Here is a 16,555-nt window from a genome sequence, read left to right on the forward strand (position 1 = left end):
CTATTTTAGCAGGAGCAAAAAGTACTTAAATTCATGCAGATTAGTTATGAGTTATATATATGATATCCAGAATCCTGCTATTTCAATAATTTTCATACACTTTCAAAAAAAGCTACAACTTACCAGTTGAAATTAACATTTTAAAAATGCAAATTTTGAAAAATAAGTAGAGTATATAATATATATATTAAGATAGGTTTTAGAGAAAATGGTAAGGGATATAATATACTCTTTTATAAATATTTCAGAAATTGATCATTTGATACACTCATAACTTTAAAACATAATGTATTTAATAATAAATAAAATTCTGAAATATATCATTAAATTATGATAAAAGGATATTTATTAAAAAAGAGCTATGTAATTTGCAAATTTAAGTAAAATTTTAAAATTTGAAATAATGAAATTATTTAGCCTATATGCTCTATAGTAAATTTTATTTGTTATTTAAGTAAAAAATAAATTGCTATAAATATAAAGTTTGAAACTAAAACTATCTAAAAGTATATAATTCATTATGATTTGCATTACATATTAAATTTTTAAATAATAAATGATTTTAGTAAGCAAATATACCTGTAAAGTTCTACAAACCCAAAAGATAGAAAGGTAAACTATTACCATTTGATTTATTTAAATAAGATGATTTTAACAAATTGTATTTCATTTTTCTATTATTGTTACATCAGAAAATAACTAACCAATGATACAGTATTTAAGATTAAATTATAGAAGTCTTTACTTTGATCCTTCTATACTACATATAATCCAAAACCACAGTCTATCTGGTAACTGATCAAAAAAGACCATATACTAGGAGTAAATAGAACTATTTAACATCTTTAATATGTAACAAATTTGACATTATGGAATTAAATATAATATTTCTATGATAAATAATGGTATAGCAAATATGTGTTCATGCATTGCAAAAAAAGAATTTAAATGTGTCACATTACTCTTTTATTTTATGATTCCACACAAACTATTCGTCACCCCATTATTTGTCACTTGGGTGCAACTGACGCCAAATTGTCACGTAATAGTGAATTTTGCTGGAGTAGCTAATACGTCATCCATTATATAATTTAAATTTATAAAGTTACTTGTACCTTTTAAACCTCGATCTCACTGGGTAATATAATATTTGTCAGAAGACTAAGATTACTTAGATTTATAATGCTAAGAGTAAGATTTATGTAAATGCGATGAACGTAAAATCGAATTGTAATTATATAAAAATATATCCTATATCTTCTATTTATTTACTGTATTTGTATCAAGAGAAATACTTTAATGAACGATAAAAAAAAGTTGGAAAAATATATTCAAAATATAAAATACAAAGAAAGAAATACAAGCTTATCATCCTAAATTCTGTACATATAAATTTTATACAATGTATTTTATTGGAAAATAATCAAGAATTTCACAAGCGTTGCCTATTAAAATAAAAATATAGTTATTAATTATGCTTAACCGAGTTGATCAAATTAAATTAAAAATATTGATGTCTCACCGCTTCTTTATCAACAATAATAACATCTCCACCAGTTTGCGATATGATTTCTTGAACAAACATGGCTTTAATTGGATCGTTTCTACAATATCCTAAAGAAGTTGCAGAACTGCTTGCAAACCACATTCCTAAAATTACGATAAAAGAAAATGAATATACATTCTAACGATATTTACTCGATTAATAAATTAATTTTGATTTATTACACTTACTTCCGCCATATTTTGATCTTGCGCAAATATTTCCATTTTGAGCAATGCCACATAAACCACAATCAGCCGCGTTACAATAATTCCAAGCGGAAGGTCCATAATATCGTTTAGCATCACAAGCAACGTGAGAGCCGTGATACATACGATGAGTAACCTTGGCTACCGGATTATTACCGGCAAGTTGCTTCTGGTATGCTTCATGTGCTTTAATTATTCTCTCCGGCATAATTACTCTGAAAATTGCTAAAATGGTTGAATTTTGAACTCCGGTCTTGAAATGTTGCCTAAAAAAAAGTTTCTTTTGTCATTAAAATTATTTTTTTATAATAGTAAGAATTATTCATACTTACTGTACAGTCATGTAATCGTGGTCATCCACCGGCAATTTAATTAATTTAGTTATGGGTCCTGGCATATTTTCAACAAATTGTTGATATTGTTGTTGTTGCTGTTTGAGATTGCTACCTGGTAATTCGCCTCGACACATTTCACATTGTGCCATCGTGTGATGATTCATAAATGTACAATTTGGGCATTGTGTCATATTAACATCATGTGAGAAGAAGGAAGGTAATGTAAAAATTGATTTACGGATAGTTTCCATAGGACGATAACACATTTCACATTGAACGCTGGTAGCATCATTATAATAAGAACAATTTGGACATGCTTTTTTCGCTCGCGTTTGTTCTATTCGATTAAAATTTGGATTTTTCTTATTATCCTGTTCAGGAGTTTTATTTAATTGGGTATAACAAATTTCACAATGAGTCATCGAAAGATGATTGTCGAAATTACACGCTGGACATGTAATTTGTTTCTCCTGTTTCTCCTTCAAAGGAGGTGTAGGTGGTTTTTGCACATTTCTATTTGGACGACTCTCCGTGTCTTTGAAAAAGGAAGGTGGGGTGTAAGGTTTAGGTGGAGCCCTTTGTCTTGTACTTCTGCGAGGTGGGATAGATTCAAAATAATTTTCATCTTCGTCAACCCAAAGTTCGTCACTTGGTGGCGTTGGAGATTGATATAAAGAAGACCTATTATCACTCGACCTACGGTTACGCGAAGAAGATTGATTTCGCGATTGAGAATATTCATTATTATCGAAAATATAGTCATCATAATCATCTGAATTACGCGATTTAGATGATGATGAATTTCTATAGTTATCCCGCGACGAATAAGAAGATCGATTATTTCGTCTTGGTGTTGGATCTGCAAATGGATCTTCATCTTCATCCTCTTCTTCTTCTTCGTCCTCATCTTCATCCTCTTCGTACAAATCGCGATAAGATGTTATAGTAGATTTTGGTTTTGACGAGCTCTTATTATGACTTCTTTTTGGTTCCTGTCTAGTTATGTTTGTACCACACATCTCACAGGATGTCTTATTTGGACGAATAAAGAATGTACATCGTGGGCAATGAATTTCTTCCTCATCCGAAGGACTATTTGATCGAGGAGTCGCGGGTGGTGAAAATTTTCTTGAAGTAGTATTCCTAGTTGAAGTATTCCTACTTGAAGTATTCCTATTTGGAGGAGTCCATAAGGGGTCGACTTGAGAATCCACCCAAAGTGGAAAATCATCTACCAGATTAGGGGAAGAAGAACGATGAGAATTTCGAGAATTTCGAGAGTTTCGAGAATTTGAAGTATTTAAAGGAGGATCATCTTCAGCTTCCCAAAGCGGTGTAACTTGAACATTATCAATAGAACCAAAAAGATCGTTGTCGTTATTAAGAGTGGAATATGAAGGAGGTGAGTCTTCTTGATTAGGTGACCAAACTCCCCATTGATTTGAAGAAGTTGGAGTATGGGACGGAGAATCCAAAAATTCATCATAAAATTCGCTTGAACCAGGGGAATAGTGGTTCATTTGACAACTTGAACTACAATAATTAAATTCGGTTCCATTTTTTTCTCTTTTAATTTGATTATTACAACCTGGTCTCGCGCAAACACTGTCTTTTTTTTGTTTAAATCTCATTAATGATTTAAACATTTTTTATTCTGAATATTAATTAATAAAAAAAAAAACCGTCCAAAATGCCAAATTACTTTCTCTTAAAGATAACGGAACATTATTTTGTGAATAAATATAGAATTTACTATCACGGATAGTCCTTTTCTCAATTCCACTGTCTATGAAAAAAAACCGGAAACTCTTATGTGTGTTCCGTGTTGCCCTTTTATATCCACTGATTTGGTAGTATCTGATGACAAACAATAAGTGGCTACAAAAGAATGATTGATTGTGTTTCGATACACAAGAATTTTGATATGAACAAATTTGAATAGATTTTACTGACACTAAGGCGGAGAGTTGATAATCTTGCTAAAAATTACTGTAATTAGAAATAAAACAATTAAATAATTTTTTTTAACTAACAATTTATGATTTAGTTATGTAAAAAATTATGTTAAGGATTTCTAATTTGATAAACAACGTAACATTACACGACACCGTTTGGTATTACAATGAAACTGTAAAGAGCACGTCGCTTCTGATAATATGGATTTGAAATATTCAAAAGCGGGAAATCATTTGAACTTAAAGTAAAGGAAAAAATGCCTTTTCATATATTAGAATGAAAGTATATTTTAAAATAATCATAAGTATTTTTGAGTTTGTATAACAAATTTAAAAGCAATGTAATAAAATGTATTTATTAATAGAAATTATAGAAATTGAAAAATTTTTGTACTCCGTTACAATAGGCATCTTTTAATGGATTAGCGTTAAATAAACTGCATAACGGGAGCATTTTAATTTACACAGAATGTTTTAAACCGGTTTTATAAATATAAAAACAATCATTTTTTTTTAAAAGAAATTAAAGAAATTCCTCTTTTTTTAAATTAATTATCTTTTTCTTTTTAGTAAAGAACTTAATTATTAATCTTTAATATTATAATAAACATTCTTTATTACTGAATAAAGCACAAATTTTAATATCTTGATCCTGAAAAATATTTGATAGTATGCCGCGACATCTAAAAAATCCTAGAATTTTAATTTTAATAACAGTATTCTTCTTAATCTTTATATTGTATATATCAACCTCAAATTTTCAATCAAAATCAATAATTACCACGAATAATTCTGATGATATATCTTACTTATTGGCACCATCGTCATATGGTTACAAAAACTTTACTGAATTTATTCCAGGACATATTCCGTTAATACTTTCAATACCTCACGGAGGTCATTTGTTTCCGGATGAAATTCCTGATAGAAAACAAAACATTCCAGGAATAGTAAAATCTAATGATATAAATACACAGGAAATTGGTCACTCGTTATCTAAAAGAATTATGCAAATATTGAATGGAAGAAGGCCATATATTGTAATTAATCATTTGGGAAGGAGTAAAATTGACGTTAATCGTCCTTTGAAAGAAGGTGTTGAAATTGAAACAAGTAACGAAACACAAATTGTATGGAATGATTATCATTCCTTTATAAGAGATGCCATTGATGAGGTTGACTTGCGTTTTGGACGTGGTTTATTAATTGACATTCACGGTTTGTAATAATTAATTGATTTTCTCCAAAAAAAAAAGAAAAAAAAATATTATAATAAAGTAGATATGTTCTCTTTATAGGTCACGGTCATCCGGAAAATTATATTGAATTGGGATATGTATTATCATCAGAAATTTTATCACTTTCCACCACTGTATTAGATAACAATATTGAAATTGCTTCAGAATCAAGTATAAGAGCATTATACACTCGTATGAAAAACATGATTAGTTTTTCAGAATTATTAAGAGGGGAATATACTTCACTTGGCGGAAAATTACAAAGTCTTGGATATGATACAATCCCTTCGCATACGCATAAATTTCCAATGCCGAATGAAAGATATTTTCATGGAGGTTATTCTGTACAAAGATATGGCTCAAGACATAATGAACAAGTTGTAGATGCCATACAAATAGAGTAAGTGACAATTTAAGAAAGTAAAAGTAACTTTGTAATTTTATTTATACGATTTTTTTGCTCACTTTTTAGATTACCTAGATTTTTAAGACTTGGAAATAAGAGGTTACGAGAGAATTTCAGTAATAATCTTTCTCAAACTCTCGTTTGGTATATTCAAAAATATTATTTTTCAGAAAAATCTTAATTAAATTTATTAGAAGTATAGATAATTATAAAATTAGAGCATTACAAAAAATACTTTATTTAATATAATAAAAATAATAAAATAATATTATTACCAATAAATATTACGAATATTAGAAGAATTAAAATAATCTAATTCTGCATCATCATCGGCCGAACTTTGGAATACTTGGTGCATACGAAATGATGAATACTAAATGGTGAATTGATATATTATTTGGGCTTATTTTTTTGATGCCAAATGTGGATATAATATTCTTAGATGAAAAAATTATATCAAACTATGCATATTATGCATATTATGTTATCATCTATACAAATGTTGGAAGTTCAAGATTTTACTACAATCGAAGCCTTAAATATCATTCTCAATGACCGTTTTGTATTTATTGAATGAATCTACAATTGTAATAAGTCGTGAAATCATGTGGCTCAGCACTTCTAACTCTTACTGTAACTATACCGGATTCTCGATATGGCGGATGTGAATAACAGCTATATAAATAAAACTGTATTATAAGAATTAAATCATGATTTCGTTCAGTCGATATACAGGAAATCCGAATAATCCGTTTCAGACCTCAATTGTTGATTTGAAAATTTTCATGTAATAGATACAATTAGTGAATACTAACGAATTGTTATGTAATCATTGCAAATAAACTAATACGATTAATGCCATTGAAATTGAATGAACAATCATGAGATTGTTTAAACAAATCTTGTGAATCAGAAACTTTGCTTAATCATTTCATCATCGTGAAATCTGATGGGATTTTTTTGAATAAAGTAAAAAAAAAAATAGGAAACTGCAGGTTATTTTTTTTTTTGAATTTTTGCAAATTTTATATAATTTAATGTATTTTCTAAAGCATTATTTATTATTGACGGGACCGTTCATGCAATTTTTATAATAAACTCTTTACTTTATTATTATGCTAATACATAGAATATAACCGACCTAAATAACAATTATGTATGAACTTATGAAGATAACTGATAATTTTATTAATCCTATAATAAAAATTGTAAATTTTATCGCGTTCAGAAGATTAACCGCTATTAGACCAATCATCCAATAATAAAATTTAACTGTTGGTTACCTTTTTTTTCAAGTATATATAAATAGCTTCTTTATTTAACAATATTAATCATGTACATGATTATACGAAATAAAATTTAAATACCCTGTTTTACATATTATCTTTCGTCTTTGCAGAACGCAATCCGTCATTTTCTTTATGTAATAAATGTTAATCAGACAAATCTGCAATTGTAATATGTAATTAATGATATAATCCCAAAAGGAAGATTTAAATTGATTTGACCAATTAGAATCATCATTTTATTGGTTTCGAGGTAATCAGTGGTGTTCCAAAAAAGTACGATAATCAAGTACTGCGCATATATTGGTACGTAAAAAATTACAGCAGCTTTAGTGAAAAATAAATTTGGTAAAAGTGTGGGAAATAATATCAAAACGATTATAAAAATACAACTAAAAATAGCATAAAGATACTTATTTAATAACATAATAATTTCAACGAAAAAATCAGCGAATTCTGCACTAATTAAAATTTTTTATTAGGATACATACGTAAAGTATATTAGATTTTGACCGCTTCGCTCTTCTTTCTCATCGGTTCATCATATTAATATTTCTTCTTCTTATTTTTTGATCGAGATTAAATTGGGTGAATATGTTAGCTATTTTAGTTGTAGTTGATAATTGAGGATGAATAGAGTTGATGAGAGTTGAGAGTTGAGATGATGAGTCTGGTGTAAATACAATTATGATTGTAATAGAAGTTGTTATATTTGTACTGCGTGAATTAATATAGAGTAAACTTATCATGGATTATTTATTATTTACTTATTTTAATTGTGAAAATATATTTAACGAAAGATTCTGGTGTCAGTTAAACTAATAAAAACTTTAAAAAATATCGTAGCGGATGTCACCAGCAATACTGCGCCAAACTTTATTTTGTGGCAGATATTAAAAAAATCATACGTGACAAATAACATTCAAATAAACTTATTTTTATTATTTCAAATGTATATAAATCTTTATTTATTCACTGATCATGAGTAAATTTCACGATTAATCCTCATTCCTTCTGGAATATGGGAAACCAGGATACCGAATCCCATAATTCTGCGTCCATTATGAACAATAAGAATAAGGCTATGACCATCTATAACCAGGATAGTATCCAGAGTAGTACTTGAGGTAATATCCAGGATAGTAAGGATAGTATCCATGAGATCTATGTATATGTGTACGTATTTAAACATTAGTATAAATCGTTAAGAAATAATGATTTTGCCAACTTGATAGTAAATTAGTACCCGAATTGAGCTTCAGCGTCATCTTTATTATCGTCTTCAACAGGATTGGTGAGAGCGCAGATTTTGGAGCTTTAGATTCGAAATTTACAATGGAGCCAATAGAAGAATTTTCAGTCGTGGGAATAGCAATTGCGAAAGAAGAGAGAAAGAAAAGGATTAGGGAAACAACGATAGTAAAAAAAAAAGATATTTTGGTTTCATTGTTGAAAAGATTTAATTATTTGGTTTTTTTTTCTGTTTATGCACGAAGTTGAAATTTTCTGGAAGATGGAATTTTATGTTCTTTTATAATTTATTTTTCGTAATTAAATAACCTCTGTTTTAAGCAGATTTCTTTTTTTTTTAATTTGATCTTTTTTAGACACTAAAATCATATTTTGATTAGTTAAATTAGTTTATTAAAGCTTTACCTGTTATCAATGTTACGCGATCCTGCACAAAAAAATTTAACTATCGTTTTTACAGATTTATTTTACAGATTTATTAAAAAATAAACTTCTTTTCAAAGAAATATGGAATTACAAGAAAAAATCATCTCTTTTTTGGGATTAACATTGAAACCAATTCTTTATAATGATATCATTAAATTGAATCAAATAGTTAATATTATGCTGGAGTTCAGAGGAGGGGTTACGCAGTACGCAGTTATGCTCCTATTACTAGCCAAAATTATAATCCTGCGTCGATTATCACGTGAGATTTCCCACAAACGTCTCGCGTAATTTTTTTTCCACATTTCAAAGGTAATAATATAATTTATAATTCTATAAATTCCAACAGTTATACACGAGTTGCATCTCATAACTAGCGTTCTTTTGAAAATTTTTTTACGTATGTAACTCAAAATCATTCAATTTCATAGCTTGAATTCTTAATTGATATGTTGATTATGTTGTTGGATAAATGACTTTATCTTTCTATTTAAACTAACGCATTGATATCCGGCTAAAAATTGTATACCTTCCGATTGATTAATTAAAAATAGTTATCAAGAACAAAAGAAGAAATTTATTTTATACTTTTTTTTTCATTTGTTTGTTTAACGGTATAAGACTAAAAAAAAAAAGTGTGTAATAAATTTGAACCAATTGGCCCTTAACGCAGATTGTATCACTCTAATTAAAATCAACAAAACTCAATCCTTATATAGTAAACATGGTAAATCTGAATAGCCTCATCCCAGGGTTGAAATCGGAAATATATCAAAATTTTCCGATTTTTAATGTTTGCATTTTAAACCCCACATCTAAACACATCTAAACAACCTTAAAAGATTTTTATTGCATAAATGTAAGTAATTTAAATAAAACGAGTAATAATTCTATGCGTGTTACTATTTTGTCCAAACGCCTTTAATAAATTGCTCCATTTAGATCGCATCTACGTTCATTAAAATTCCAATGATATAACTGGGAAAGATTGTCGTGAAGTGATTGGCGCATCTAAAAAAAAAAAAATATGTATATATATATGCACAATATTTTATATATTGATAATATTTTGACATAAAATTTTTATTTTATTATTCTAATAAATGATAATCTAACGAATACTTAAATACATTATACGTATTAAATTTATCATCTAATTATTTTACATTTATTCATTGTAAGTTTTACAATTATTGAAAAAAAAAATCCAATACATTATTAAAATAATACAAATTAAGCCAACAGATAGACCTCCAATAATGAATAAAGCAAATAATTAATTATTATCATGTATTAACGCGTAAGACTGTCGGCACAACGATTGCGGCAATTATTAATATTAGTAATATTAAACCAAGTAATTTCCACTTTTTCTGAAATGATGATTTTATTAAGTATCAGTAAATCTATTATTATTAAAGCAATACAAAAAAAACAATTCTAAGTACCATTTACCTTCTTTATTTTCCCTGCTATTTTTATTGTTGGCGTTGTATCTTGTTCTATTTGATTCGTATTGTCTTGTATGACATCTGTTGTATCTGATATCTTTTTTGCCTTAATATCATCTCCTAACACCAACGCTTTTACTTCGCCGAACATTTTATTTATTTCCTTTTATGAAAATATCAATAATTAGGAAATGTAAAAAAAAAATGAGATACTAAATAATTTTTGTTTAATCATACATTAATTGATTTTTCAATTCTTAAAATATCTCTCTGTCGATCCTGAACTTCTGTAAGAATCGACCGCGACTGTTCTGATTGTGTTTTTGATAGAACCTGAATTTAATTGACTAAAATTCGTAAAAGAATTTCTACGAGATTCAAAAAAAAAAATGAATATCAAAATTAAAGAACAACTTGTGAGGTAAATATTTGCCCAGATTCTTCGCTCAACAACTGATCAATTTCTTGTTGCGTGACATCAGGTTTTACTAAATTAAGCAAAAGTAAATAAAAATTATAATTACACATAAAGATATTTGTTAACGCACACACCTATACGAAATTGCCTTACAATCCTCTCCTTGTATTTTTTCTCATTTTCCTTTTGCATCCGGAGATAATTTGTCATTGTGTCAATAAATGATTTAGCTAACGTCGCGTGCTTTGTTTTTTTAAAAAACAAAATATTAGTAAATGATAAAGATTTATTTAATTTATTATAATAATTAAATACCTGTGTTAAACGCATTTGTGTCTGATCTTGTCCAGTTGTTAAAGTTTTATTATTTTGTTCCATCACTAAATTTAGACAGCATTAAATACACTCATCAATTTTACAAATCATTGAAAAAATAATCGTATAAAATTTATCTTACCCGCTAACTTATTGCTTATTTGACCTGCTATACGGCTCGTCTCTGATATTAGCAAATCCAGTTGCCGAGACATTCCTATTATGAAATGGAAATAATAGTATTATGAGTAATAATATAAAAAGTGTTTAAGGCAAAAAACATGAAATTGGGAACGGTGCTCAACGAGAACTCTCATCATCTGTTACCGTGACCATTCTTTTGTGTAATGCTTCGATTCCTGACATGTTCTCTTTAATATTTCGAATCATTTCTTGAATAGCATTTACCTAATAATTCGAATGCGATAAATTTATTTTGTCATTATATCTACATGAATAAGAGTTAGTCAAAATTAATTCGTCTCAACTAAATTATGAAAATTAATACTTACTTCTCTAAAAAACTCGCCAAGACTTTGACCTCCACCACCAGTGCTAGGGCCGGCTTGGCTTCCACTTCCAATTCCTTCCATTGGAATTTCCACCGCTACGTGTGGAGGCTGGAAATTTGGAGAAAAAAAATTAAAGTTCAGACTTTTAAATCAATGAATGATCAATTAAAATTTACCTACCGAAAATTCTGACGTACTCATTACGGTAATAAAAGCAAACAAAAGGAACAAAAAGATGAAAGTTTCGAAGAACCGTCAAAGATTTTTGGAATGAAATATGAAGACCAGCTGCAATTTCAAGAACACATCAACCAGCACATGCAATTTTACTTGTACTGGAGTACAGATTTTTATTTAGATTCCTATATCTATTTTTTGTTGACTACTAAATTTGATATTCACAGATTCTTGCATGATATTGTATCACAGGAGATATACACAATGCACGAATATCTGAAGTTTTGAACTATCGAAAATAGATTGATAGACTCGTGATGTATACAAGTACGAAGAAGGGAATTTCATCAAAGATTCGTTCATAATTACATATTTTTTCTTATCCGACTTTGCATTATCTAGTTAAAACCTTCAATTTTCTTATCGGATAATAAAAGTTTAACTGTTAATTTGCTAAACATTAAGTAATTTTTTTTCCAAATTTCAGCTGACTATCTTACACCAAATTTAGTCAAATGATATCGTCGTACAAAAGTAGTAAATTGAAACGTGAAACTCGGAACTCCGCGAAAACATATATCAAATAAAAAAAGAATGTCACTGCTCCTTTAAAAGAGCCTCTATAACAAAAGTACTGATAATCACTACGAAAAATTCTCATTGAAGAATTGCACTATTACTATATAGTATGCCTATTAACATAATGGAGAATCATATATGTATGTAATTTTTGATGATCCCACCAAAAAAAAACCGTTAACGTAAATATAATGAGCAAAGCTTTGATAAGTTAAAAGTCCTATTTAAAGTTGTGATCTTCGATTTTATTTATCCATCGCGTAATAAATCAATTTATTGAAACTGTTCTCATCACAAGATAAGGCTACTGGCTCTATAAATCGCAATTATCTTGCTATTGATTTCCACATTTACCGATTTGTTTACTTTTTCTTTCTGATATGATCAATTGGATATTGATGATTGTAGAAAGAAATTTACAAATCATTTTTAAATACAATGTATCCCCGATGGTGCAGGATCTGATTTTACAAATTATAGAATATCTGTTATGATGTAAAGTAAAATTAATATATTTTAAAAAAATTAAAAATTTGAATAAATACTAGTATTTTCAATATATACAATATATACAATATAGATGCTTGGTACTACTCAATAAAGTTTGAATCAAGGTTAAAAACTTTTTTTTTAAAAAAAAACAATGTTAAATAAAAATTTATCAAATATAATACCACATAGTATATTGCATATAATATCAGAATAGATCCTATAAGGTAAATATTTGAAAATTGCAGTTAAATAATGGTTTAATTTTACTTAAAAAAAGATATTATTGAATAAGATATTATATAATTTGTATAATAAAAAATATAAAAAGAAATATATATATATTATATATAATTTATATAGAAGGTAATTAAACACTATTAAACACATTTAGAGTAAAAAAACTTACATATATATATATTATTAAAATAAAAAAATTAAGTTAAATACATTTATTACAACTTAATCAGTATTGATTAAAATAAAAATTTATTAATGAATTCCATTTTTATTTGCTATAAGAATAATTTTAATTTTATTTATAAAATATATAGTTGATTAATAATCTTATTAGTTATTACTGTAATATACTTTTCAAGTATTTTATTTTTGATAATATTAAATAATTTAATATTATTACATTAGATTATAAATTCAATATAAGATTAACAAATATAATTTTATATGAATTAGCAAAATTTGTAAAGTACACTAATTTTTAAAATTTAAATAATAATTTAATTTTAAATTCATTAAATTTGTCTTATTAAGATAAATTTAATGATAATGATTTTATACTTTTAGAATTAATAGTTAATATAAAATATACTATAAGTTATATATAAAAATTATTGTAAAAAGTATACTGATTTTGCATTTTCATTAATTTTTGCAATTATTCATAGTTTGCAACTCATTAACATACCAAATGATAGTATTATTTGCATTAAATAAATTATTTATATGAAGAGTAACTGGTGTAGTTTTACAATTAAATATATATGAATTATTTAATAATTTAATTTTAATAAAATTTTTCTTTTATAACCTTTGATAAAAGTTATAAAATTAAAAAAAATCATTTAAATTGAATTATTGAATAATAAAATAATTGTAAAAAATTAATAAAAATTCAAAATAAGTATTACTATCTTTTGTTATAATAGTTTCTATATGCTATTCAAATTATTTTTAAACTGCTATAATTATAAATAAAATTCCAAATTTAATTATAACATTTCAAATTATTTTAGTATTTTATATAGTAAATTATATATAAATTAAATAAATTATAATATTTTAAATTACAGTGTGTAATAAAAAAAAACTAAAATTAAATTCATGATGATAATACCAAATTGTGTAAAATTTTTTATTTGAAAACTGAAAACCAGCTATTTTGATTGATATAAATAAACTAATAAAAGATTTGTTTTCCTTTATTCTCAATAATCTCAATAATAAGCTTTTCATTGAACTTGTGAAATTTTTAACATAGTATCTGGAATTGCTCTTTATTTTTTCACTATAAATCTTTCTAATTTATTGAGATTTTTTGGCATTTAGCATTTCACATTTTCCTTAATAATTGCCTATAATTTATCTATTAGATTTAGATTAGAATTATTTAAAGATCAGTTTATGACATTTGGAGTATTATTTTGGAGAAATTCTCTAGTAAAATGGCTTGTATATTTTGGGTCATTATTCTGCTGAAGTTACCAATCATCATCAAGCATTATATCAATTTTTAAAATGTGATTTTCAAGGATTTTAATATAAAATTCAGCATTTATTATTTAACAGAAGTAAACCAAATTTGTTTTGCTTATTTACACAAAATTTGTTCTATGCAAAAATCTTTACTCTATCTTTTAACATAGACGTATCAGCTTATATTAATGCTTCACAGTATTCTGAAAAAGTTAAAAGGTAATTTCATCTAAAAATAGGATTTTGTTCCAGTTATTATTAATATATTACTACATCTATTTAATACGTTTTTGCTTGTAAATAGCAATAAGCATTGAAGTTACCCTTGAAAGAGATTTTTTATATTCATAAATAGCTAAATACTTTGAAACTATTATATAAAATACTTCAAAGCCCAATTGGCATAATTTTTTAACTAAATTTCTTGTTAAGATTAAAGTGTCTTTTCAAATACTACTTTGCTCAAGAGAATTTGAAAATTTACCAGTAATTTTTTTTAGCTGACTACTTTTTTTTTATGATTTATTGTTTTATCTTTATTTAACTTTTTAATATTATCATATATTATGAAAAAAGGGATATTTATAACCTTATAAATTTTAGTACCTTTACATATTTCTTTATTTCACAGTTGTAAAATGATTTGTCATTATTTTTTTTACTTTAATACTACTATTTTATGATGCAGTAAGACCCTGAACAATACAGTACTGATATAACTCACATTATTTGAGTTTGCATAGAGTTTTATATTAAAATTTTTCAAAAGTTGCATATTACAAAGTATTTTTAAAAGTTTATTATCATATATACCCCTGTTTTTAATACAACCAGTGATTCAATTTTAATAAAATTTATATCATTAGATTTGTCTTGATGAGAGAATTCTAATGATAGTAAAATTGAATTCCTAACTTTAATATTGACAGAGTTATGTCATAAAATATATTTTTACTTCAGTACTTAAAGTTTACTTGTAAATTATATTAGTATTATTCGGGATTCTGATGCAGTAACTCAAAAAAACAAATAAACATATACCTGATCAAAAGTCAGAATTTATTAGTATAATCATCACATCAATCTTCCACTTTTAGATTTTCAAATCAGACACAAATTGGTTGTGTAAGACTAATTTATGTTATATATTTAAAATTCTAGTTTTTTGTTATATACTGTATATATATATATTTTTTATAGTTGCAGTATATTTGGAAGTTATATTTTACTTAATCAGCAAATATTTCTAATAAGTATTTAGAAGTTTATTAAAGTTGTAAAGAAAAAAAAAATACAAATTAATTAATTTAATAATCCAGTAATAAGTCTAATAATTAAATTACTTATTATGTAAAAATACTTTATATATATACTATTAGATAAATTTAGGCTCAGTAAATAAGATTCAATTTGCTATTAATTCAGTTCTATCTTAAAATACTTGGCACTCTATTTTTGCATCTGTTTGAAATCCTATCAGTCGATCTATTATATTGCTAAAAATAGAATAATATTTCTCACTATAGATGAAATTAAAATGAAAATAATAAAATTAAAATAGTTAGCAAAAATTTTATAGGTCAAAATATAAAATTGAAATGAATTTTAATAGTTGTTTAATTATAAAAATTAAATAAATTATAGAATTGAAATAAATTACAAGAATCAAAATAAATTATAAAAGTTGAAATAAAATTTCAGTTTTTTTTATTATTAATTTATTATAATTTATAATATTGTAATTTTTTTTTTCACAAATTTATTAGTATAATATTAGTAATTATATAAAAATAAAAAAATTATAAATTATGTTATATTATTAATTTATTCTTTTATGGAATCTTATATGTATACTATTAGGTGTTATAGTGATTAATCAGATAGATAACATATGAAATGCATTATCTTAATATATAGCCTTAACACTGCCTTAACATTTTTGTTTGGTAAACTATAAAATCTACTGCACTGCAATTATACAAAATTTTTTTTCAATTTTCATACTATTGATAAAAAGATTTATAAGAGAATTTTTACATTTGATTATTTGGTCAATAATATGTGAGTAGTAAAAACTTTATTATAATTAAAGTAGTTAGGTACAATTTGGTCAATTTGGTAATACTGAAAAATTTTTTGACTTAGATTATTTTTTTACAACATGGTTTATTATAATATTATTTTATTATATTAAATTATTTTATTGTAATAGAATAATTTTTATTAATAAAGATATTAAATCTTTAAATATA

General features: G+C 25.8%; 3 protein-coding genes across 4 annotated transcripts; 1 reads left to right on the forward strand and 2 right to left on the reverse strand.

Annotated features, from left to right (window-relative positions):
- Positions 1-1,231: 1,231 nt before the first annotated feature.
- OCT59_028294 (uncharacterized protein) lies at positions 1,232-3,895 on the reverse strand. 2 transcript variants are annotated; one of them, XM_066147193.1, is made up of 4 exons: positions 2,085-3,895; positions 1,729-2,018; positions 1,523-1,650; positions 1,232-1,445 (listed from the first exon to the last, which is right to left on the reverse strand). In XM_066147193.1, coding segments are annotated over exons 1-3 (1,941 nt in total). In that variant the 5' UTR covers positions 3,734-3,895; the 3' UTR covers positions 1,232-1,445; positions 1,523-1,648. The 2 variants fall into 2 exon arrangements, with proteins under 2 accessions (XP_065993928.1, XP_025171101.1); XM_025320515.2 differs by having other exon boundaries at positions 1,735-2,018; positions 2,085-3,888.
- A 672-nt stretch (positions 3,896-4,567) lies between these two features.
- On the forward strand, positions 4,568-5,964 carry OCT59_028295 (uncharacterized protein). The gene is made up of 3 exons (XM_025320516.2): positions 4,568-5,260; positions 5,341-5,680; positions 5,753-5,964. Exons 1-3 carry the CDS (start codon positions 4,714-4,716, stop codon positions 5,865-5,867), a joined length of 1,002 nt encoding a protein of 333 aa, XP_025171102.1. The 5' UTR covers positions 4,568-4,713; the 3' UTR covers positions 5,868-5,964.
- Positions 5,965-9,935: 3,971 nt separating this feature from the next.
- On the reverse strand, positions 9,936-11,701 carry OCT59_028296 (uncharacterized protein; the record flags this gene model as incomplete). The annotated part of the gene is made up of 10 exons (XM_025327472.2): positions 11,526-11,701; positions 11,346-11,453; positions 11,139-11,241; positions 10,976-11,050; positions 10,834-10,898; positions 10,653-10,761; positions 10,515-10,588; positions 10,338-10,433; positions 10,105-10,263; positions 9,936-10,022 (listed from the first exon to the last, which is right to left on the reverse strand). The coding sequence occupies exons 1-10, from the start codon at positions 11,544-11,546 to the stop codon at positions 9,936-9,938; spliced, it is 897 nt and encodes a 298-aa protein (XP_025171105.2). The 5' UTR covers positions 11,547-11,701.
- Positions 11,702-16,555: the final 4,854 nt, after the last annotated feature.

This window comes from Rhizophagus irregularis, chromosome 8 (assembly GCF_026210795.1).
Source record: "Rhizophagus irregularis chromosome 8, complete sequence".
Lineage (NCBI taxonomy): Eukaryota > Fungi > Glomeromycota > Glomeromycetes > Glomerales > Glomeraceae > Rhizophagus > Rhizophagus irregularis.